A 24,561-nucleotide genomic window follows, 5' to 3' on the forward strand; every position below is an offset into this window, starting at 1 on the left:
GCTTTAAATCCTGGGATGGGGAATTCATTACGCTCCAGGTCCGCCCCTTACATGGAATGAAAGACTGCTCTATTCATCACATGACTGGTACCTGTGCGGCTCCTGCTACGTATACACATTGCCTACACCTGGGTCCATTTAGGCAGTGGTGCAAGTGGAACGAATTGGGTGAGGATGGCTCTGGGTCCAGCAGGTTGGGTCCTAAGTGCTTCCTTGAAGCCAGGCTCTTCTCGACACCGCACCAGATGATAAAGGAAAAGGGGTGAGCTTCAGGTTTGGTGACTGAATCACTGGAAATGAGTAACCTTTATTCCAAAGCTGTCCCTGACCACAGGATCCTTCCCCATCCATCACTGTCAGTGCCAGATGACCGGGCTAGATAATGACCCATTTTTATCTTCTGCCATTAGGTCCATGTGGATCATTTTCAGTGCAGAAAGAATTTTGGGCAGGCAGATGTGCCAGAGCCCTGGAACTCTGGGAAGCGAGAAGCAACCCCATCTTCAGATATCAGATTCTGCCTACAGGAAGGTTTCCGGATCTTCTGAGGAAAGCAGCTGCTCAGAGCCCCCCACTGGGATAGCTTCAGCTCCCAGATGGCCTCTAGTCCAGGTAGCACAGCCTGGAGAGGACAGACAGGCTGAATATCGATTAAAAACAAACCAACCCACAATTTATTGAAAACGGGTACCTTTCAGTAGCCCTAATTACAACAGCTTAAAAGATGCCATTAATCAGGAACACAATATGCACAAAAGTCTCAGGAAAGGGAGAATAAAACAACTTGAAAGGAATACAGCTACAGGACTGGATTGCTAGGCAGGTCACAGAGCAAAGTGACACGGAATAGAGGAATAGAACACAGCCACACAGGAAGACACAGTAAACTCCCAATCCCATGTTTTTGGACCACATCTCATGATTCGCCGGAGCAGAGGTACGGGCTGGGGCACAGGGACCGAGGTATGGACTCTGAGTAACTAGCCGATGCCCGGGGCACAGGTCAAACACGTGGAATGAGGCCACCAGGCAATTTACACCTGCCCCCCAATGAACCCCATAAGAGGAAGTGCTCTCTGCAAAGGCTGTGGACCTGGCAGGGACCACTGGACCATGGAGAGCTTAGAGATGATAGTTCCTCTGTAGCTGGTCATGTAAAACCCTAGACTAAGCTAAGCCCTAGAATGCTCTTATCCAAATTCCTACCAACTAGAGAGGTAGAGGTGCCAGACATGGAAGCTGCCTCCAAACCAGTTTTTGGTCTTCGGTAAAGGGATAAATATAAACCGTGGTTCCGCAAGTCAGCTTGGAAAAAACTACTGGGCACAGTGGGTGTTAGTTCCCCAAAGCCCCATTTAGTATCCACCACAGTGGAAAGCAGGGATGGGGGCCGCCGGGCTGAGATGGGCTCAGCTGTGGCCACTGCTGGGACACGTCCCGTTCTGCTGTCCTGTCCCCATTTGTATGCTTCCTCCCAGCTCTCTGGACCCGTCCTCCCATGGCCCAGAGCTCTCACTTCTCTGAGCCTAAAACCCCCAGCCTCGAGTAACACGGAGCGGAAATGGCAGATGCAGAGGGTTCTCTGAGGAGGGGGAGCAGGCGGTCTTCCTGGGGACGTGAGGTCCTCCCACGCCACTGCCACTGGAGGAAGGGCAGGACGGAGAGGATGCCGGGTTACATGAGGCAGAAGGCGGCAGCTCTGAGAGCAGGGAGGAGAATTCTGCCGGGAGAATGACAGGAAATTTCGGCTGCATGGGTGCAGCAGGCATTGGGGTTGGGAGGCGTGAACAGCAAAGCTTTATCTAACGGACGGGGGAGCAGCACGTCTCCCCGCTTCCCAAATTCTCCCAGAGGAACACCACTTCCTGCCCTGGACCTTCACGCGCAAACGAACTGCCGGAAGGGAAGAGGTCTCCTCAGGGTCCCGGAAGTGCCCGTTGAAGTTCCATCGAGTCGGGTTTGGCTTCTCGGCACGGCAGCCTCATTTGTGAGTCCGTATGCTGCTGCAGATCTGGGCGAGGCGGCTCTACAAAGGGAAGAGGCGGGTCACCGAGCGAAGACAGCACTGGCCATGCCTGCCTGGGAGCCACTTAGAGTGTCCTCAGGTGACACTGGATTTGGGGTCGGCAAGTCTGAGTGAGCTCAGCCCTCCGTTCTCTACCTGTACCCCAAGCGAATGAAGTGTCCCGAATCTCCACTTCTCATCTGAACAAAGGGTAAAACAAGGCCTCAGATGAGCCGGTAGTGCGGCGGTGTAGCTAAGAGGATGAAGGTCACTGGATCTGGGCGGCTGGCACCAGGCCGGCTTCCCTGATGTACCCCTCCCAGACCCCGCAGAGGGGGGCGCCGGGGGCAGCCATGTTTGCACAGAGGGCCCCCACCCCCCAGCCAGGATGGCGCTGACTGGACCACGGGGGCCCATGTGACCAAAGCTGAGCCAATTCAGTCTCCATCCTGAGGACTTGAGGGGAGCCAAGGAGCTGGACGGTCAGGGCTGGGAGTGTGGCTGCCGGAAGCCGCGCGCAAGCCAGTACCGAAGGAGAAGGCGCGGGGGCGTGGAGGGGGCTCTGTCCAGAGGGAGGGATGACGGGGTGTCAGAGAAGTGCATGCGCGGGCCTCAGAGACAGACGCTACGGGAGCCGGAAGCCAGAATGCAGGGAGCCGGAAGCCAGAATGCAGCTCCGAAAATGCCTGTCGTGGGAGGTCCCACGGCTCCAGGGCCTGGCTGTTCAGCGCTTTCTTTGATTCTGTGGGACTCCTCGGAACGAGCCCCTCCCTGCAGGAAGCCTCCCTCCCTGGCAGTCGGTCACGCCTTTGCATACTGGCGCCAACTGCCCGAACGAGGCAGAATTTTGATTCTGCTGTGGAACTTTCGTGGCAGGCACCCCGGGACAGACTGAAAGGCAACATCAGTCCAGGGACAGAAGTGCTGCTAAAATCCCTTGGGGGGAGACGACAGCACAATGCTAAGTATGAAGCCCAGGCCCAAAAGACAATCCTAAGTACAGCAAGCTGCTGGAGGCATCGCGTTGTGCGGAGGGTTACAAGACTCACGGAGAGTTTCCTGATGTTTCCCAAGGCCTCTGGGTCCAGCTGTGCGATGTCCATCCTCTGCAAGTCACTAGCCAGTAATCGCATGCTCTGTGTGGAGAGCAGAGTGGGTTCAGTTGCCGTGTCCCTTGAGGCAGGACCCTGCACCCAGTGCCCCAGTGTGCCCCAGGGGTCCCCTTGATATCCTGCACTTTGGGGCAGGGGGAGCGGGGAGTGGCGAGGCAGTTAGGAGATGATGACATCAGTGTTCTCCCTGGCTCGAGGCTGGCCCACCCGGGGACTAAGGGCACGGACATTAGCTTAGACACGCCCTGCAGACATAGCTGAGGTGCACCTTCCTTCCCAGCTCTCTGGACCCGTCGCAACTGGTTCTAGCCAGCTCAGAGCAACTGGGCTCAGCCCACGTCAGAACCGCTCCAAGTTACCCAGAGCGGGAGACACAGCTCACGTGCCCCTTCCTAGAGCATACACCCTGACGCTGCCTTCCTCTGCACTCCCTTTAGTAGCTCCCTTACTGCACGTGTCCCGTGACCCTAGACTTGACTGTGAACCTATCTTGACTACTGAACGGCTTCCCAAGAGCAGGAATCATGTCTACACCTGGGGCCTGCCGTAAGGCAGGTGGCCAAATGTTAGCTGATGAACAAACAGAACACGGAGCCGGGCAAGGATCCCAGCCTGGGCCTCCAGCTGGGGCGAGAAAACTGGTTCGGAGTCCTGCAGAAATGTGCACATCAGGATCCATGTGACCCAAAGGACTGTGGGGGTGAGGAGTGGGTGATGGGCCAAGGAAAGAAATGCCCAGGGAGCCGCGCATGGCGGGCTGGCCTCCCTGTGAGACGCTCACCTCTCCACCGCCCACTGGCACCGTGAGGAAAATCTCTCTGCTGTCGGCAAGAGGGCTGCCATTCACGGAGATGTTGTAGATCCGCTCTCTGGCTGCTGGAGTACGCAGGCCCGGGGTCTTGAAGACCCTGCGAAGTGGGAAGATCTCTGTCAAGATGGCTTGGCAGAGTGAGTGACACAAAGCGCCATGAGCATTTCCAACCCCCATCTGGCCTCAAGCTGTAGTTTTCAAATCCTGCATTTCTAAGAAGGCGAGTTCTAAATTTAGGGCAAAAAGTCTTTTTAAACGGTAATGACTACACACAGCTGGAGAAGGGAGCGTGTAATGATCAAACACGCATCTAGCCAGTCAGTTCTTATCCATGGAAATCTTAGGTCCCAAGCTCTGCGTGGACACCAGTCATCCATCCATCCACAGAGCCAGAAATAAACTATGGTTAATGCACTTCCAAGAGTGGCTAAGTGCTTCCAGCAAGAGGAATTTTCCAGGGTCAAAAAAGGAGGATTCAGAGATTACGTCATTACATTAATTCCCAAATAAACTTTCGCAAGACAGTTAAAATCCTGCTACCTGTTTTTCTCTAATGTCCTCTGCTTTATGCACATGTGAAAAAACAGTTCAAGAGTGGGAATTAAAAGAACTCTTCCTCCCTCTCCTCACCCCAGAGATCCCGACTTTCAATTCCTTATGCCTTCCAGAAACATTCTCTGTATCTAGACACAAATGGGATCATTTAGGACACACTGTCGTGCTGCATGCTTGGAGACGCCCGTGGTCACGATGCTGCTCCATCAGCACATACAGAACTGCTTCTTTATGGCCCCAGAGCATTTCCTATCCAGCTGACCAGCCTGGTGGAAGACATTAGCTTCCAGCCTGGGTCACATTAGTCTCCCTGGTGTGACGTGGTGCCCGTTCTCACTCTTACCAAGGGTATAGGAGAGTGCCTACCCATTTTGAAAAAATATTTTTGTTGGTCAGAAACAGAAAAGGCAGAACGAGAGTCACTAGAGGCCTCCTAGTCCTCAGAGGCAGAATGTTCTCCTCTCATCAAATAAAGACTCATTTTGTCACTGAAAACAGGTAAACCTGCACTCAGGGGAGAGGCAGACACTCGGAAGCCCAGACAGCTACCCTCTTCCAAGAGGGCTTGCCTGGCCAAGAAGTTGAGTGTTTTCCCACACTCCTTTCTTATGGACTGAGGTGAACTGCTGGGCTCCCACCCAGATGCAGGCGCTGCCCCCATTACTCACCTCGAGTCAAACCTGGGGGTCAGGCCTGGAGTTGGTTTCACCATAGACAACTCCAGCCGGCCCACAGCTGGGGTGACAGTGTTATAATGGCTTGACCTGCAGGTGAGAAGAGGCCATTAGGTGCACAGGTCCCACCTGGAGGGCACTGACCATGTGGCTACGTCCCGAGCACCTCATGTACACTAACTCATGCAGGCCTCCCAACAACCCCGGACACATGGCTGTGATCCTCATTTACAGCCGCAGAAAATCGAGCATACCGAGTCAAACAACTTGGCCAGGATCACACAGCCCGAGGGTGGGGCCAGAACTCTGAAGCTGGGCAGTCAGCCTCCAGTGTCCGGCCTCTCAGGCAGGTTAACGGAACAGGAGGAAGGAGACAGCCTCTCGACACCCTGCAGGCCCCTCAGCCAGAGTTCTGTCCTCCTGCGAGGCACCCACCACCATTCAGGGAGAGTCTCTCCTTCACAGACACACATCCCAGCCACTACATTCTAACATTCTTGAGATGTGGCCCCCGGGCCCCAACCCAAATAGTTTATTTAGCAGGGCCCAGCATAATTAGTTCAAGTCGATGGTGATTCTTTACTGACTAGGACCAGGAGGAACACTTCAAGAAACAACTATAGTAGATAGGTGAAAGCCACTTTGTGACTGGCCGCAGGGGAGCTCTGCCCGTGGGCTGTCAGGCAAATGAACAAAATTTGCAGCACTTATGATAGGTTTCTGGTCCTCTCTCCCTGGTGGCATTAGAACAAACAAAAAAAAAGTGGGGGAGGATAGAGGACGTGGGCAGAACTGGAGAACGTGCTGCGTCAGATCATTTCTAGAGGCCCCTCCAGCTTGGAGACTCAAGTTCTACTCGAGCGCAAGCCACAAGAGCCCTTTCACCCCCGCCTCTGCCATGAGGAATGGGGCTCTCCAAGAACACCAAAACACACATGGACGTTCGGAAAACCCGTCACCTTTTGCTTTTGCCTTTTCCTTGTATGGACTGGGTTCTCTTCTTGGATGGAGGACACCTTTTGACCTGGATTCACAATCAAATGACACTACGGTTATAAAAAGCCCCAAAAAGGGGAAAGTGAAGGAGGGTAAAGGGTAAGAAAAGGAAGGGAGGGGGACCCACTCCGGAAATAGGGGTTGATGAATATGAGCTCTATCTCCCAGAAGTAAGTGGCTTAAGTAATATGGAATGTGGCCGATCAATTAAGGACTTCCACTGCCTGGGTCTTCAAAGTAGAGGGTTTTGGCCAAGATTAAAGGTAAATCTCTTTTAGAGGGGCGCCTGGGTGGCTCAGTCAGTCAATGTCTGCCTTCGGCTCAGGTCATGATCCCAGGGTCCTGGGATCGAGCCCCACATCGGGCTCCCTGCTCGGCGGGAAGCCTGCTTCTCCCTCTCCCACTCCCCTGCTTGTGTTCCCTCTCTCGCTGTCTGTCAGATGAATAAATAAATAAAATCTTTAAGGGAAAATAAAAAGGTAAATCTCTTTTAAACTGACCGGGACCCCCCATTGCTCCCCCATGAAATGCTGCTGTGAAGGTCACTCGGGCCATCCCGGGGTGCCCAATCTTCCCTGCTGCTCCTGACTGGCCCTGCACAGGCTGGCATGAGCTCCTCTTCCTAGCTTCCCTCCGGGTGCCTGTCCTCAGCCTCCCCCTCCACGCCCTCCCTGCACAACCTCATTGATGCCCACACTGGGAGTCAGTGTGCCTCTCTATCTCCTACTCCTTCCTGAGCTCCAGGCTGAAATTTCAGAAAAGGATGGATCCCTCGATGTGTCAAGTAACTGGCACCCTGGCTGCTCCCCTTCACCTGAACCCAGCACCGCTCTTCCCCCTGTGGGCCGCCTTCCACAGATGAGGGGAGTCTAAGCTAGAGACGGATCAGTCATCCCTGCTTCCTCACTTCCTCCATTGGTCCTGCCCACATTTGTCAAAACCATCCCTTCTCTGTGTATAGGATCAGGTCCTCAGTTTAAGAATTGCAATAGCCTCCCAACTGGTTTCCTTGTCTCTGGTTTTTCCCCTCTCCCATTTGTCACTCACCGTGACCGACCTGATGAAATGGAAACTTCTGAGCTTGGCACACAAGGCCATTCATTGTTGGGCCTTCCTGTATGCAGATCACCCACAGCTTACAGCCCTGTCATCCCCAACGGCTTCCTGTTCCTTAAATGGAACTTGAAGGAACTTTCCTATCTCCTCCTGGGCTTCCCTTCCCTTTCTTCTCCAGCTAGTGAAATCTCCCTCACTTTTAAAGGCCTGGGTGTACCCTAAGCGGGGAGGTAAAATTTGATAGCTTCCTCTTCTGCCTTCTATGTACTTTATACACACTTCTCTGATCGCTTTTGTTATGAGCCATTTAAATGGGTTCTTCTCTACTAAACAGTGAACTCGGGCAGGTGGGGTTGGGCAAGAGGAGGTCAGGTGTTTTTGTTTCCTTGTCTCCTGTCAGCTCCTAACCCCAAACCCAAGTGCCTACTTACTCTTGCAGTTTGAAGATTCTTGTTCTTATTTTCTTCTTCTTCTTCTTCTACTATCATTTCATCCACTTTCATTATCTTTCGTGCTATAAGAAACAGTTTTAACAAAGTGACCTTTCTCATAAGAATAAACTTTCATGCATTCACGTTTCTTAGAGGAAATAAAACATATGCAATCTTAGGCTGTAATCAAGAAATAGACTTTGAATATAAACAAGATGACTTTTTTTTTTTTAAAAGAGGGTTTAGACAGAGAAAACTAACCAGACTAGTTAATGAAGCCCATGTGATGCCCAGCATTCCAGTGAGAGCGCAGACGCTGGACTCCGCTAGACTTGAGCCTGAGGCCCAGTCCTAGCATTGCCCAGGTCATGGGGCTTTCGTTGTGCTGCTTCAGTTTCCTCATCTATAAAAGGGGGTAGTCACTTCATAGGGGTATTATGAGACCTGGGATGTGCTCCACAAGAACAGGGTCTTTGTTACTCTTGTTCCTATTTCCCCAAACCCTAGAATTGTGCCTGTGAGTGTTTAAGTGTCTGTGGAATGAATGAACATAAAGCCCTTTGGACAGTACTGGACACATGTCATAAAAAGTATTATTTATTACAGGGGTGCCTGGGTGGCTCAGTCGTTAAGCGTCTGCCTTTGGCTCAGGTCATGATCCCAGGGTCCTGGGATTGAGACCCACATCAGGCTCCCTGCTCAGCAGGAAGCCTGCTTCTCCCTCTCCCACTCCCCTTGCTTGTGTTCCCTCTCTGACAAATAAAATCTTTTTTTAAAAAAAAGTATTTATTACAATAAAATATTATTTACATAGATTAGAAAAAAACTTTCTAAGCCCACCGCAGTTGTTTAGTGCTGAAAGTTAGTGTCTCACTGCTAAATCTGTACAACCACGAGCCAGACAATCTTGAGCAGGGAGTCCACAGAAAAAATTCAGGCATCTGATCATGGGGCGGGTGGGGGGTGGGGGATCAGACGAGACAAATTTTTAACTTTTTACTTCCTGACACATTAAATAATATATTTATCTTTTTTTTCCCCTTTTTCTTTTTGGAAGTAGCTTATAATGTAATCAAAGCCCAATGGTCAAGAGGGCACAAAAACAATTTTTACTATTGGCTGACTTGGGTCCTGGTGTGTCTGTTCCCAGGGGTGAAATCAGAAGACCCCCTCCCCCAGCGCTTGAGCAAAACTTGTGGAATCCAGAAGAGAAACCGGTATTACCTAAATGTGGAGATAAGCCAAAGTGAACTAAAAGACTGTAACTAGGAGGAGCTCCAGGAACACCTGAGTCCAATCATGTTATTGCCTCACTGAGGCAGCACTGGGACATGACACCAGCAAAGTGAAACCCTCACGCTCTCCTCAGGCTACAAGGCCATTCGGATGGGAAGCAAGATGGAATAAGAACTGGACAGCGCTTTTGGCCCGACCCAGTGGACAAAGTGCCCTGGTTTGACCAGGGCAGCCCCAAAATCCAGGCCCTGGGTCAGGCCTGTCCTTGTAAGATGTGGACGCACTGAGCTATGAAAGCTTAATGACAGTAACATATAGTCTGTAAGAGCGCATCCTGTCCTGGTTCCATGCTCACCAATTACAACCAGGCTTCCCTAACACGTTCCCTCTAGGACAGCATTTCTCAGAGTGTGGGGCATGTGGGAGATGATTTTCCGCAGCAGGGCACTGAATCCAGGAATGTGGGGTGGCGCCCGGAGGATACTGGCCCGTTCACAATTCTCTCTCAACCCTTCTGATCACACGGGAGTGCCTCGGTGGGCCTTACCACCATGTTGTGGAACGCCTCTCAGGCCTGCCAACCTCTTTAACTGGAGCAGCCGATGGCAGTCATGGTTCCCACACAGCTTTCCCTCTCCTTCCACTCTCACTCTTGCTCCCACATCGGCCGGGAGCTTGCGCACTATTAGTCCTACATACAATTAACTCAATGTGGTGGGCCAAAATCACATTCTCGGATTTGCAAGACCGAGGACCAGGCATTAGAGGGAAGAGGCCCCACCACTGAGGCCTCTGAGCAGCCAGCCAACCACCTGGCCGCCACTCTCCCAGTTCAACAAGGGGTTCTGAAAAGTACTCACTTTTGGCAGATTTCAAGGGTGTCTGAATAGCTTCTGCTGTTAGTCTGTTTATTTCTGTGATATCCAGGTCAGCCTATGACAAACACAGTCAGAAAACACCAGGCATATTCCATCATATATGGAGAATATTTTAAGACTCAAAACAATTAATTTTAAAAACACATTATTTATTACATGCAAAAGACTGTTATGTATTAGTTATAACATGATATAGTGAACTCCTATAAATGCACCTTACAACCCAAGAGCTAAAACATTGCTGATTACTTGCTTCTAGCTCTGTATTCTTCCCTGTTCTATTTCCTTGTCTTCATCCAGAGGTGACCACTATCATTCCATTTGCTTAAAAGAAAGTGTGTGTGTGTTGTTGTTGTTGTTGTTGTTTTTAACAAACGTGTATGTGCTTAAATAATATTTTATTTGGTTTCGCTTCTGACCACTATTTGTTGTTGTAGTTCATTTGTTTTCAATGCCATGTAGCGTCCCACTGTGTGACTCTATCACAATGAATTTCTCCAATCTCCTGTCAACAGTCTTTTGCTACTTCAAACATCTTTTACATGTGTCTGATGCACGTGTCCAAGCTCTCTCTTGGCTGTATACTCTGGGATGGAGCACTGGAGGGTTGTTCCACCTATTATGCCAAATCATTTTCCAAAGTGGTTGCACTTGATTATGTCCCATTGGCAAACAATACAAGTTGCTAATGACTCAACATTCTCTACAATTGGTGCTATACTAGACTTTTTTTCTCTCTCTCTTTTTTAAAGTCTAGAGAGTCAATACGGTTTTCTGTTGCACCCACGGGCCCTTCAAAAAGGCTTCTAGTCGCAGCCATTCTTTTTTTCTTTTTTAAGATTTTATTTATTTATTTGAGAGAGAGAATGAGAGAGAGAGAGAGAGCATGAGAGGGGGAGGGTCAGAGGGAGAAGCAGACTCCCTGCCGAGCAGGGAGCCCGATGCGGGACTTGATCCTGGGACTCCAGGATCATGACCTGAGCCGAAGGCAGTCGCTTAACCAACTGAGCCACCCAGGCGCCCTAGTCGCAGCCATTCTAATTAAATGTGTTCCCAGTGGTGACTACCTATGTGAATGAGAATAGCCATGAGCAGGCATGATTCTATGCCTTTCCTTGCAGGGTACATGTAAATATCAGAAGAGTTGTTATAGACTAGGGATGACAGGTTTCATCTCCAGACTGGTACGGACTCCATGGAGTGCTCAGAGGAGCATTCTGAAGCTGTCCAATCTTAGCAAGAAACAGAGCTGTACGAGATTAGCGAGGTCTGAAATGGCTGATGGAACAGACAGTGGCCAACTACGTGCCATCTCTAGAAACAACTGGCATGTTATGAAGGTATCGGTGGTGGCAGGCCACTGATCACCTTCGTGCAGAAGAGTTAACAGGCCTAAGACGGATATCCATAGAAGGGCCTGTTTGCATGGATGGGCCGGTGGCTTGCATGAGAACTTGGATTTTAGGGTTCCCACCATTCCCTGGTTAGAATGGCTCTCTGGGCCTAAGCTTTGTACAAACAACATGGCTTCTGCTGCATACCTGCTTTCCTCCTGGAAGTCTGGAATTTTGGTACATGCTAGGCAGAAGATGCCTATGTGATCAGCCCCCAATAAAAATCCTGGGCATTGAGTCTCTAATAAGCTTTCCTGATAGACAACATTTCACATGTGTTGAAGTAAGGTGTCCCATGTGACTCCACTGGGAGAGGACTCTTGGGAGCTTGCGCCTGGTTTCCTCTGAACCCAGGTGCCCAGGCACCTTTTCCCTTTGTTGATTTTGTTTTGTATCCTTTCACTGTAATAAATCATAGCCATGAGTATGACTATATGCTGAGCCCTGTTGAGTCTTCCTAGAAGTGGTCTTGGGAGACCGCCACATACCTAATCTTTATGAACTTTTGTGCCAAAGTATCAATCCTTTCCTGAGTTCTAAATCATATCAGCTAAGGCTACAATTCTCTCAGCTTGGTGTGATGACACTGGCTATTTCATATTACATTAGAAGCTCTCTGATTTGTAGTTCTATATGTCTGATTAATTAAAAAGAGGGTGATGCATTAGCTAATGAGTATAATTCACCTCAGAGGTAAGTCTTCTGAAACATTAGATCTGGATGTGTGGAGGCAGGAACGTATTACAAAGAAAGAGAAAGCCAGAACTAAGAATGTTTTATTAGCTCTTGATTTTATTTTTCAGTGATCCCCACTCCTCTCCTACATTATTCACCCCCAAATTCTCTTTTTCTTGATTGAACAACTGGCTCTGAAACACCTTTAACTTCTGAGGCCAGTGGAGATCTGCTCTTCCATGCTACTATGAATCCTTGGTAGTCAGGTCCCTTCAAACCCTGAGATTCCAAGAGAGTCTAATAATGCATAGAAGGATGGAGATTTTTGGGGTCTCTGACACCTAGCAGGCCAGGCCATTAGGTAATGACCCAGGGGCTTAGAGGGACTTGGGCTTGAGGCTTCTGCTTTGCCTGAGAGGTCAGGGCAGAGAGCTACAAGGAACCTGCCAATAACAGAACTGCCTCCCTCTGTAGAACTTGACAGTATTTGGGCTTCACGGACTCAGCATTTGACAACCATAGATTTTCAGTTGACACAAACAGGATATGTCCCCTGCGAAACCGCTTCCATAGTAAGCACCCTCTGGTTGTTCTGTGACAGGATTAAACTTAAAAACTAACCATAGTTCCAAATTAGGACAGATCACTTACTGTTGCTGCCTCTTCCAGCGCCTGTTTGTTTCCTCCAAGGGCTTTAAAAAGAACATTTTATTTAGTTACTCTCAGATCTTAATGATGAACGATGTTCCCTGATATAACCCATTATCTGTCTAGAACTGGACCAGATTAAGCCCTGGCTTCAACATTCAAGGATCTTTACAACCTCGTTTAATTTTTCTCCACGTCTGGCTGGCCGCCTTATCACATATTCTAGGTCCCACCACACCCAAGTCCTTATTTCCCAAATGTGCCGCCATCCCTCATGACTCCGTGCCTTGGCACTTATTATTTCCTCTACCGGAAATGCTCCTCTGCACCCGACAAATTTCTAATTCATCTTTCAAAACTCCGTTCAAATCCAAAAGTCTTTATTTTTCTATCACAACAGATTGCGGCGAAGTGCTGAGCTAGTTGCTCACTCTCATCATACCCAACAACTACTCAGAGCTGTTTAAGTGTCTACCCTGCCTTGAACTGAATTCCTTGAAGACAGTTTCGGGCAAAAATATGGCATGGGGTAGGTATGTAGCCAATGTGTGTTGAATGAAGAGGTCTGTGCAAGTTGTAGATGTAGAATAAAGTTCGGTTAAGCCTCCTTCAGAAACTCTCAGAGTGGCCTGTAGAACTGTTAAGAATTCACACTTTGAACCAGAATGCCTGGTTTAAATACACTCTGCTACTAACTATCTTATGAGACCTTGAGCAAAGTAACCAGCCTCTCTGTGCCTTAATTTTGTCATCTACAAAAGAGGAACACTATTAACAATGAATACCTTTGTTATGAACATACAATTAGTTAACATATGCAATACACTCAGTAGAATCCCTGTCTGGCACAGGAAGCACGATATAAATGTACCTACTGACCACTACTCTTTCCTTTTTCTGGTACTTACAATTTTGACTATATAATCACGTGTGCACTTTTAAAAGGATCCTCCTCTACTAACTCGTAAGCTCCTGAGGGTAGGCAACATCAGTGTTATTTCCCAAAGCATTTTCAGCCCCTAGCATTGTGACTGAGACATGCTCAATGAATATTTGTAGAAACATGCAAATAAAAGGGCAAGTCAAAGAATCATTAAATATCTATTTGAATAGAACGCGCATTTCTATTCAGGAAGGAGCCTATGTAACGTGTAACAAGGCAAATAGGCAAAGTAAGGGTAACCCAGCAGAAATGAAAGCCTGTTGCACGTCCTTGGACATTTAACAAGGGAGTGGAGAACAGGCTGCGATTTTTCTCTGTCCAGAAAGAATCAAGTACTTGCACTTCACAATTTGATTTGCTCATTTTTTAAGTTGACAGTTTCCATAAGATGCAGAAAGCACTGCTTGGGGGTTATCCTCCCATCTGAGCTCTGGTAGCAAACCAAGTTATTCATTTATTTGTTTTTAAATGATTGGATAAAAATATTTAAAAAAGAGAGAGTGTTTTGTGACACATGAAATTCACACAAAATTCACTTTTCAGTGTGTCCATGAATACATTTTACTGGGACACACACCTGCTCATTCATTACAGCTGTTCTGGACATATAACAGCTTGAGTTGAGTAGCTGCAATAGAGAACCGTCTAGCCCAGAAAGCCTAAAGTATTTACTATCTGCTCCTTTACAGAAGACGTTCGCCTACCTGTAGGGGTATATGACGTTAAGAACTATGCAGAAAGGTAAAGCAAGGAAGTGAGATCAGGAGCGGGGGAAGCGGTAAGGCTGCAATTTCCTAAAGTGATCCTGAAGACCTCACTCAGGTGACCACAGAGGCGCCCCGGGCCGAGGCCTGGGGAAACCGGAGCAGCTCTTACCAAAGTAGTCGAGCCAGTTCATCTCGCGCAGCGCCTTGGGGAGCCGCAAGATCTCGATGTTGTACAGATTATCCATCTCCTTGAGGAGGTTCTGCCTGTCCGACTGAATTTGCTTGGATCGTATTTGCACTGCGAGAGGGCCAAGCCGACAGAACACGGGTCACCGGCGGGTGGACCGGGCCTGGAACCCGTGCTGCCCGCACCCCAACCCGCCGGCACCCCGCGATCGCCCCGGGCTCCGCCCCCTACCTTCACGGTCGAAGTCCCGAAGAAAGGAAGCCAGCTTCCGGCTCCGAACCGAGTTGGTCTTGGCCACCCGACTGCCGCCCTTCCTAGCCGGAGCCATGGCGCTTGGGTGGAGGCTGAGGGGAGCGGGGGATGCAGCCACTGGGGGGTCAGCGGCCGAGGTCGGGGAGGGAGAGTAAGGGGGCCGCGGAGGAGCGGGAGAGGGCGGACGGGCGCCCCACGGGGCTAATGGGGGGGGGCCTGCCCTTGGAGACCCGAGCATAAAGGAGTCGCAAGGCACGTACCTGCGCGTCACGAAACGGGTTGAGAGAATCCTCGCCGCTCCAGCTGAGGGGAGGGAGCAGCTCCGTGCCTAACCGGACGTGCGACGGCCGCCACCAAATTCAAACTGCCACAGGCTGACGAATGAGAAGTCGCCGTCTTAGGAGGGCCCCACAGCATCCAATCACAAGGAAGCTCCGCGGCCCGGCCGCCCGTGCACACGTAGGACTACCGCACCCAGAAGGCACTGCGGTCTACGACATACGTTCGCGACTCAGTAGCTGCGCTGGGGCATGCGCAGAGAGACAGCGGGCGCTTGGTGGTGGCCTTGGCGGGTCCTCAAACTTTGATGGGATTAGCTTGAAGTTTTCCCGCTGGTTTAAGGAAAGCGACCGGCAGTTTCCGGGAAAGGAGACAAGATTCTGGCTCTGGAAGTACGGGTTCGGAGACAGCGCTTCGGCCCGGGGAATCCGCAGTCTGAAACTGGAGACTACCCGAGCCGCGGGCGAACCTCCTCCGAGGGCTGGTCGGGAAACCCTCCCGGAGGTGGGAAACCAAGGTCCTGCCTCCAGAGCCCCTCTAAAGGTAAGACAACGCCTCGCGGCAGGACGTCCTGTCGGAAGGGATACACAGTCCTTCGTGAGGAGACCCTGGTTTAGCGGGACCTCACTTGCGCACGGAAATCACTGGACCCGCTACTTCCCCTTCCGACTTGAGACCCTAATACGGTTTTTTGTTTATCTCGGCAGAAGATGACTCAAGACCAGCCTTTGCTTGCTGTGCACGAGGCCCTGAGGAAGTGCTTTCCCGTGGTGGAGGAGCAGCAGGGCCTGTGGCAGAGCACGCTGAGGGACAGCCAGCCCCTCCTGGCCTCCCTCAGCAACCTGGCAGAGCAGCTGCGGGCGGCCCACAATCTGCGGTTTGAGGACGTGCCTCCACTTCGGGCCTTCCCAGACTTAAAGGAGCGGCTGAGGCGCAAGCAGCTGGCGGCTGGCGACACTGTCTTGGACAAGTTAGGGGAGAGGCTGTAAGAGTTCGATGCCATTCCTTCTTGGCGGAAAGATCGAAAAACTTGGTGTTTAATAAGTAGCTAGGATCAGTCAGAAGAGTGTTTTTCCCTTTACTTGAGAACATGGTATTTGGAGGTGTCTCAACCTTGCCTCCTTCCCACTTGTTGCAATGGGACCTCTTGTCAAAGAGTCATTTTATGGGGTGCCTGGGTGGTGCAGTCAGCTGGGCTTCCGGCTCTTGGTTTTGGCCCAGGTCGTGATCTCAGGTCGTGAGATCAAGCCCCATGTTGGGCTCTGCACTCAGTGCAGAGTCTGCTTGAGACTCTCCCTCTTCCAAATAAATAAATCAGTCTTTTTTTAAAAAGTCACTTTGTGGCATTTCCCTTGTCACGTAGGGCACGGCAGTGGTGGTCTCAGTAGAAGTTACAAAAGTGGAAAAGAAAAGCAATCAAGAAAGCTTAATAAGCCCTTCTCTATTGTCTTCTTTTGTCAAAAGCAGTGAGGAATTGTACTTTAAACTTAGTAGGTGCTAGAGCTAAGGGTTTTACATATATTCTCATATAAAATCTTTTCAACATCTCTGACTTAACCGCACTTAATCCCATTTTGCTGGTGAGGAAACAGGCTCAGATTGCTTGTGGTCGCACAGCTAGTAAATGGTAAAGCTGGGAGTCTAACTCAAGTTTGCCTGACACCAAGGCCAGAGTGTTCAACCACCACTCTGTTCTGCTGTACATTGGTGTCTCTGTGCCAGGAATGGTACATCTCTAAACTCTTAGTGTGCCTGACGTGAGACCCTCTGTCTTACAGTTGTAAGTATTGAGGATAGACAAGAGACCTGGCACATAGGCCTTTCCTTCCTTCCTCTTTCTTTCCTTCCTTCTTTTTAAGATTTATTTATTTTACAGAAAGAGCACAAGTGGGAGAAGGGGCAGAGGGAGAGGGAGAGAGAATCTCAAGCAGACTCCGCACTGAGCACAGAGCCCCATATGGGGCTCCATCTCATGACGCATGAGATCATGACCTGAGCCAAAATCACAGGTCGGATGCTTAACCAACTGAGCCACCCAGGCGCCCCGCACATAGGCCTTTTCTTGACTAGGACAAAAGTTTCTGGTGTATACAGTCTGTGCCGTAGACTAATGGGAAATGGTCAAATATGGGGACCTTCTGTGTAGTCATTTGTACAAAATAACTAAGCACCTATGGGATGCCAAGCGCAAGGTGCTGGGAATATAACAATGAACCAGACTTAGTTTCTTAGTTGATTAGAAGAGAGACTGTCAAATTATGTTGTGGTATGTTCTGAGGTAGTGAACTTTTATTTTAGTTGATGACATTTTTGTGTGTGAGTATTGGGCTGTTATTTTAAGTCTGTTTTTTTAATTGTGGCCACACATTTTGAAAGCCACAATTCTAGGTTAAGGAATGCTTTGCCCTCTGGGAAGTTGTGGCCTTCTCGGTGGCTGGGTCCCTTGGAGTCACCAGTGCAATGATAACAATACTGACCGTGAGCTAGGCACTTCCCTAAGCACCTTATAAGCACTATTGCATGTAATCTTCACAAGAACCCTTTCACTCATTCATTCATTGGACAGGTGTTTGTCGTTCTATGTGCCAGTCTCAGTGTTCTAGGTACTTAGGGTGTGCAGTGAGCAAAACAGACCATTTTTATACACGATTGAGGATAAGTAACTTTCCTAAGATCCGCAGTAGTCTATGTGCGCCCAGAGCAATTTTTCCCATTTGGACATTTGGCAGTATCTGGAGACATTGATTGTCACAACTTGGGGAGGATGGGGCATGGTTTGCTCCTGTCATCTAGGGGGTAGCAGCCAAGGATGCTGCTCAGCACCCTAAAATGCACAGGGCAACCCCTCACCACAAAGAACCATCCAGGTCGAAATGTGAGTGTGCTGAGGTTGAGGAACCCTCCTGCCTCAGGCCTTCTCATGGTGTTGTCTAATAGGAGACTTTTTTCCCCCAGAGCCACCCTCCTCAAGGTGCGTGACACCATCAGCAGGCACGTGGAGCAGGTGCTTGAGATCTATGAGCAGCATGCAGACTCGATTGGCATTGATGCTCTTCTGCAGGCTTCAGTGGTCAGCCCTTCTGTGGCTGACATGTTGGAATGGTTGCAGGATATTGAGAGACATTATCGAAATTCGTATCCTTTGCACACGTTTCAGTGTCCAGAGCTGCTTCAGGAAGTCTTTTTAATTTCAGTTTTCACGAGATTATACGACTATGTAGTATGGGTCAGTTCTTGGTCTCTGAACTTAGAGAAAAATAAAACAGGGCAAGTGAGGGGAGGGTGGAGTTGTGATTTTAAATAGGGTGGTCAGGAGAGGCCTCACAGATAGTGACATTTAAGAAAAGACCTAGAGGCGAGGGAGAGAACCAGGTGATATTTGGGGGAAGCGTGTGCCAGGTAGAAGAAACATCATGTGCAAAGGCCCCGAGGTAAGGTCATGCCTAATATGTTCCCAAAATAGTGTGGATGCCAGTGGGGCTAGACTAGAGTGAGGAGGGGGAGCCAAATAGGAGGCGTGGTCAGGGAGATAAGGCCGGACCTTTAGGGCCTTGGAGGTTTTTGAAAGGATTTTGACTTTTGCTCTGAGTGAGATGGAAAGCTATTCAGAGGTTTTGAGAAGAGGAGTAAGATAATCAGCCTGTGTTTTTCACAGAGCTGCAGCCAACAGTACTGAGCACTGATTACATGCCTTTTTGTGTTCTGGTTCAGCCTGCCTCTCAGCCACCTTTCCTACTGCTCCACACATGGTTCCTTGCCGGCCAGATTGGGGGATTTACTCGGCCCTGAAACCAATCCATGCTTCCCCACTTCTGTGCCTTTGCTTATGCTCTTCCTGCCAGCCGGAATCTCCCTGCCGCCCTGTAAGTGGGAGGGAGGTGTCCTCTGAACTGCGCGGCAGTGTCCTCTTTGATATCACTGAGACTCTTTGTTTTCAGTTGCTGGTTTTTTCCCCACCACGGTGAGATCCTAGGTTGTTGGGGTGATGTTTCATCCCTCCAGCCCTGTAGGACTGTGAGTGAAGAGGTGCTCGGTAAAGATGGGTGGCATGGTTGAGTGCTGCCACCTGGTGAATGGAATGATAGCCCCCCTTTCACTCTGCTTCCCGCAGCTCTCCCCAGGGCATTTTCCCCTTTCAGCATATTTCATTTGCTTTTTTTTTTTTAAGATTTTATTTATTTATTTGAGAGCGAGATCACGAGCAGGGGGGGAAGGGTAGAGGGAGAGGCAGACTCCCGACTGAGCAGGGGGCCCGATGCGGGGCTTAATCCCAGGACCCTGGGGTCATGACCCGAGCCAAAGGCAGACACTTAACTGAGCCACCCAGGCACCCTCATATGCTTTTTGAGCAGTCCTTAACTTCCAGGAAGTTATCTGAAGAGAAAGTACCTCCTGTCCTCGATCCAGTGGGGAGATTTAGCAAACATCCAAGCTTTGCCCAAGGCCTGGGACCAAATTTCAGAAGATGAACACCAAAGCCTTGTGCAAGGTACTGGTTTTCATTTATTCCTTCATGTCTGCGGTCTCTTTGTATGTCTCACTTGTTTGGAAGCATTACAGAGATGCCCTTGCAGTGCCCCTGTATTTTTTATAAATCCGATGTTTTGTGTTCTCTGGAGAGGTGATATGCCAGTTTTTCTCTCTTCCTATTCCAGATACCCTGTTGAATGTTTCCTTCTTCCTGGAGGAGTAAAGAAGCCGTGTGTTTACCAGCAAACTAGGGGGACACAGTTGAAGACTGATGTTGGTGCTTTCTGGTATGGTAACCTGACATACTTGAAAAATCAGTGCCTAGAGCCTGAGGACTGGCTTCTGATGCTGGGGCCTCTCCCTGCGACGTCACGGCTGAGGGCACATTGCCCTTTCCTAGGCTCCAGAGTGGAGGAGGTGGAGAGAATGCAGGAAAGGCAATGCAGGAGAACACTGGGGTAGGGGCTACTGCCACGAAGTGGTAGGGAAGGAGAGGGCCGGGGAGGGGGTGTGGCACACCCTTGGCATCACCCAGAGCTCTGAGCTTGGTTGACACCGGCCCTGTTCTGTGTATTTGTGTCAGTACCTGATTCTTTGATGGAAGATGATGATTCTTGATGATTTAAAGAAATAAAGGTGATAATTGATGGAAGACAGTACAGCTCTTCCTCGACTTAGAGTGGGGTTACATCCTGATAATCCCATCGTAAATTGAAAATATTCTAAGTCAAAAATGCATTTAATACACCTAACCTACCAAACGTTAGTCTAGCCTACCTTAAATGTGCCCCAAGCACTCACATTAGCCTACAGTTGGGCATAATCATCTAACACAAGGCCTGTTTTACAATGAAATGTTGACTCTCTCTGTAATTGATTGAAAAACAGAACAGCCATATGGGCGCCGAATGGCCGTGTCAGTTGTTTACCCTCGTGGTCTGGGGGCGGACTGAGCTGTGGTGTGTGCGCGGCTGCCCAGCATCACGAGAGAGGAGGGGGCCGCGTGTCGCCAGCCTGGGAAGAGACCCAAGTTTGTGAAGTACGGTTTCTGGTGGACACGTATTGCCCTTTGCAGCGTCGGAAGAGTTGAAAAATCCCCAGTCAAACCATCTGAAGTCAGGGCGGTGTGTCACTGTTTTCCGACTGCTGTAGCTCCAAGCCACCATGACGGTTTCCGGAGCCTACCACCAGGGGGAGGTGGTGCAGCATGAGTTAGGCTCAGAGCTTTGTCTTTGAGGAGTTGTTCTCCCGCCCCGTCTGAGAGTAAGTGGCTGGGGATAGCGAGACTGCTAAAATGACAGGGGTTTTGACCAAAGCTGGCACCTGATTTGCCACATTCCTCTGATCTTGGAGTAGCTGCATGGTGGGAGAAGACCGCCCAGAATCAGGCCATCAGGGTTACGTTTCTGAAGCCCAGTGCCTTCATCTGTGAAATGGTCGGCCACTTCCAGACCTGTCAGCTTCGGGGGCTGTAGAAAAATCTGGGTCACTGGATGTAAAGAGGCTTAATAAAGAGTATAGGTATTTTTAAAATGAAGATGACTTTTTTCTTACTACAAAAGTGATATATATACTTTTTAAAAAGTCATAGGAAAACTGTAGAAAAAAATATAAGTGTAGAAAAGTATGAAACAAGCTCCATCAGAGATATTCTGATATATACCCTTTCAGTGTCCATATTCACAAATAAAAAAAAAATCCCCAAATATAGTATCAATGATATATACTGTTATTAAATAGTCTTTTTAAAAAACAAAACAAAACAAAACGTAGTTTGGCCATCTTTTCATATCTGTAAAAATAGCTCAACATAATTACAGTAGATACCATTACACATATATACCATTTTATGAATGTATTAGAGCTTTTATCTTTCCAGACCTTCATGTGTTTCTACCTATGAAGATCATACATTGTGATGGTGAAAAACCGAAGTATTACAGAAAGTAAAAATGCACGTGGTCTGCTGTTTTTAACAATATGGTAGCTTTTCTTCCAGGAACTTAAAAAATGTATCACATACATAATAATTATAAATAAAACTTACAAACATTTGGGTATCAGGCCTTATGATGTGCTCTGGGGCAGATGAAGGAGATCCCTATAAAGGTTTATAGTTCAACCAGGGAAAGATTTAAACCAGTGTCTCTTAAGTTTTAATGTGTATAGAAATCACTGAGCTCTTGTTAAAATTCAGATTCTGATTCTGTAGGCCTAGGGTGGCAGTGCCCTAGAGTCTACATTTCTCACAAGGTCTCAGGTACTGTTGATGCTGATGATCCAGGGACCAGACTGAGTTGAAGAGACTTAAATTGTAAAACAATAATAAAAGTGTTTTGTGGGGTTGGAGGATGGACAAAATAGGTGAAAGGGAGTAAAGGGTACAAACCTCCAGTTATAAGTTATGGGGAGGTAAAAAAAATAAAAGTGTTATATTTGACATTAAACGGAAGAGAGGGGACACCTGGGTGGCTCAGTTGGTTAAGCAACTGCCTTCGGCTCAGGTCATGATCCCGGGGTCCTGGGATTGAGTCCCACATCCGGCTCCTTGCTCGGGGGGATCCTTCTCCCTCTCCCTCTGCTGCTCCCCCTGCTTGTGCTCGCTCTCTCTAACAAATAAATAAATAAAATCTTAAAAAAAACACAAAAAACAGAAGAGAGGTGGTAACTAACTGCTTGTCGGAATACTTCATAGTGACAGTGACACCTGAATTAGGACTTGGGGATGGAGAGGAGCACAGGGTGTTCCATGCCCAGGGGATAGTCTAATAAGCAAAAGCAGTGTTTGAGAAAGATTGGAATCCAGCACTGATCAAAAGTTTGCTGTGTACCAGGCATTGTGCTTGTTGCTTTTATCTCCTAGAACTGGCAAATATTAATAGTTCCACTGACCAACTCAGTAGGGTTCATAGAGGGATGGAGGAATGGCTCCCTAGGGTGGACTGGAGTCCAATTGTGAAGAGCCCTGAATGCCTGGCCCGAGAGTATGTATTTTGTTCTGCAAGTGGGAGTTGTGTATGTGTGGGTGGGTGGGTGGGTGGTACAGAGCTCTTTAAATCCTGACCATAAATAGATACAAGGATTTTACAGTGCTTCATAATAACTATGTATTACTTAAGTATCACTTTTTATTTTGTTCCTTATTTTTTTACTATTAAAATGCTATCTTTTTAATTGTCCTTTTTAAATTTAAAATAAATTTATCTTTTGAATAAGTGACACATTCACAATGTGCAAAATTCAAAGGGTACAAGAGCACATTCAGTGAAAAGTTCTCCTCTCCCAGTTACTCACTTCCCTTCCCTGGAGGCAACCAGTGTAAAATGTTTCTGATGTATTCTTCCAAAAATAGTCTTTACCCATATCCGCACAGTGGTTGGTAGCCTCTAAGATAGCCCCCAAGTGTCCCACCTCTGGTATTCATGTCCTTGTGTACTCCTCTCCTTCAGTGTGGGCTGGGCTTACAGATTTGCTTCTATGAACAGAATACTGCAGAAGTAGTGGGGTGCTGCTTCTGAAACTGATAAAAAAAAAAAAAGACTGCAGCTTCCAACTTGAGTGCATTGCTTACTCTTGGATCCCTCACCCTCAAAGAGGTCAGCTGTAGTGCTCCAAGGCAGCCCCGTGGAGTGCTCATGTGAGAGACCAAAGCCAGTCAGCAACCACATGACTGAGCTTGGAAGCAGATCCCTAACCCCCCCCCCCAGTTGAGCCTTCAGTTGAGACCACAGCCCCAGCTAACAGCTCAACTACAACTTCATGAGGACCTAAGACAAAGGCAACCAGCTAAGCTGTGTGCCGAGTCCTGACCCATGGAAACATAATAAATGTTTTTTTTAAATCATTAAGTTTTGGGGTAATTTGTCCTACAGCAATAGATAACTAATACAACAAACAAATGGGTTTTGGGGTTTTCTCCTTAATTTTGTATGAATTGTAGCATGCTACAGACTCAGCTTTGCACCTTTTTTTCCCCCAATTACTGTATCTTAGAGATCATTCTATGTGAATACATAAGGAGCTTCCTTAATTTTTTCTAAAACGGTTGCATATTTTTCTGTTGTTTGGGTATACCATAGTTTATTTAACTGGCCCCTTACTGATGGACATTAGGTTTCCAAAGCCTTAGTGTCTTACAGCTTTCTGCAGCCTGCCTGTACTCCCACCCCCGTTCGTTATGCCTGTTTTCCCTGGAATTTTTCAGTTAGCTAATCATACCCCACCCAGTCACCCAATGAAGAAATAACTGTTGGTATTTTTACTGGACTCATATTTATAAAGGAGAATAATCATAGTGGGAATACTTCTAGTGCTCCTTTTTTGTTAAAGATTTTATTAGAAAGCAGTGAGTCGGGGGAGAGGGAGAAGGAGAAAGATAGAATGTCACACTGACTCCCTGCTGAGCATGGAGCCTGATGTGGGGCTCGATCTCACAACCCTGAGTTCATGACCTGAGCCAAAATCAAGGGTCGGACGCTCAACCAACTGAGCCACGCAGGCGCCCCCCACCATGCTTCTTCTTCATGCCATAGCTTATGGGTTGAGATATTATGGGTTGAGATATTAGATGTGAGCTGTTTTCTCTTTCCCTCAGGGAAATAGATTCTTGGTGGTCAGAACCCCTTCCGTGCCGTTGAGACAATCTGTTGGGATGAAATGAAGAATTTAGGTTTCTTTCCTTCCTGGCTCTACCAGATCCACATTTAGAAATTGACCTCAAAATTCTCTTGACAGAGTAGTGGTTTTTTCAAAGCCAGTGGGATCCTAGGCTCTGAAGAGGAGGAATTCTGCCTGCCCAAGGAGAGTCCAGATTGTGCGGTGACTGTATTATGTCTGACTTTAACCTGGATGATGGGGGCCAGGTACCATCTCCAACTGTTCAAGTGTTCAGTTGTTTACAATGCCTCCTCTCCGCACATTTGCATGGGAGGGTGCACATTTGGAGGAGGAGGTTCAGGGAGGAGGGGAAGGAACTCGTGCATAATCAACTCAGGAAAGCTTGCTGAATTGCAAGTGACCCAGACTTGGGTTCAATCTCAGCTCAGCCTCTTACCAGCTAAGTGACCTTGGGTAAGCCATCTTCCCTTTCAGTTTCAATTTCTTGTTCTGTATTGATGGAGTTGATGATCTATCCCTTACAGGATTGTAAGGTTTAAGTGAGAAGAGCTGTGTGAAGGGTTTTGGTAAATTTAGAAACATGGAAGGGGTTGACATTTACTCCAGGCTTATTAGTCACCTAAGTGGGCAGCTGT

The 24,561-nt window shown here is 48.4% G+C and overlaps 2 protein-coding genes across 3 annotated transcripts; one reads left to right on the forward strand and one right to left on the reverse strand.

Moving 5' to 3' along the window:
• Positions 1 to 661: 661 nt before the first annotated feature.
• CDCA8 (cell division cycle associated 8) lies at positions 662 to 14,907 on the reverse strand. The gene is made up of 11 exons (XM_035019053.1): positions 14,821 to 14,907; positions 14,540 to 14,652; positions 14,291 to 14,419; positions 12,475 to 12,515; positions 9,737 to 9,809; positions 7,641 to 7,723; positions 6,117 to 6,181; positions 5,152 to 5,247; positions 3,899 to 4,025; positions 3,055 to 3,141; positions 662 to 2,026 (listed from the first exon to the last, which is right to left on the reverse strand). The coding sequence occupies exons 2-11, from the start codon at positions 14,634 to 14,636 to the stop codon at positions 1,982 to 1,984; spliced, it is 843 nt and encodes a 280-aa protein (XP_034874944.1). The 5' UTR covers positions 14,637 to 14,652; positions 14,821 to 14,907; the 3' UTR covers positions 662 to 1,981.
• Positions 14,908 to 15,091: 184 nt separating this feature from the next.
• CUNH1orf109 (chromosome unknown C1orf109 homolog) lies at positions 15,092 to 21,355 on the forward strand. Of its 2 annotated transcripts, none has more exons than XM_035019055.1 (5): positions 15,092 to 15,382; positions 15,547 to 15,824; positions 17,795 to 17,974; positions 19,206 to 19,328; positions 19,495 to 21,355. In XM_035019055.1, exons 2-4 carry the CDS (start codon positions 15,550 to 15,552, stop codon positions 19,306 to 19,308), a joined length of 558 nt encoding a protein of 185 aa, XP_034874946.1. In that variant the 5' UTR covers positions 15,092 to 15,382; positions 15,547 to 15,549; the 3' UTR covers positions 19,309 to 19,328; positions 19,495 to 21,355. The 2 variants fall into 2 exon arrangements, with proteins under 2 accessions (XP_034874946.1, XP_034874945.1); XM_035019054.1 differs by having other exon boundaries at positions 19,210 to 19,328.
• The last annotated feature ends 3,206 nt before the right edge of the window (positions 21,356 to 24,561 follow it).

Source organism: Mirounga leonina, unplaced genomic scaffold (assembly GCF_011800145.1).
Source record: "Mirounga leonina isolate KUSES-001 unplaced genomic scaffold, KU_Mleo_1.0 Mir_173, whole genome shotgun sequence".
NCBI classification, from domain to species: domain Eukaryota; kingdom Metazoa; phylum Chordata; class Mammalia; order Carnivora; family Phocidae; genus Mirounga; species Mirounga leonina.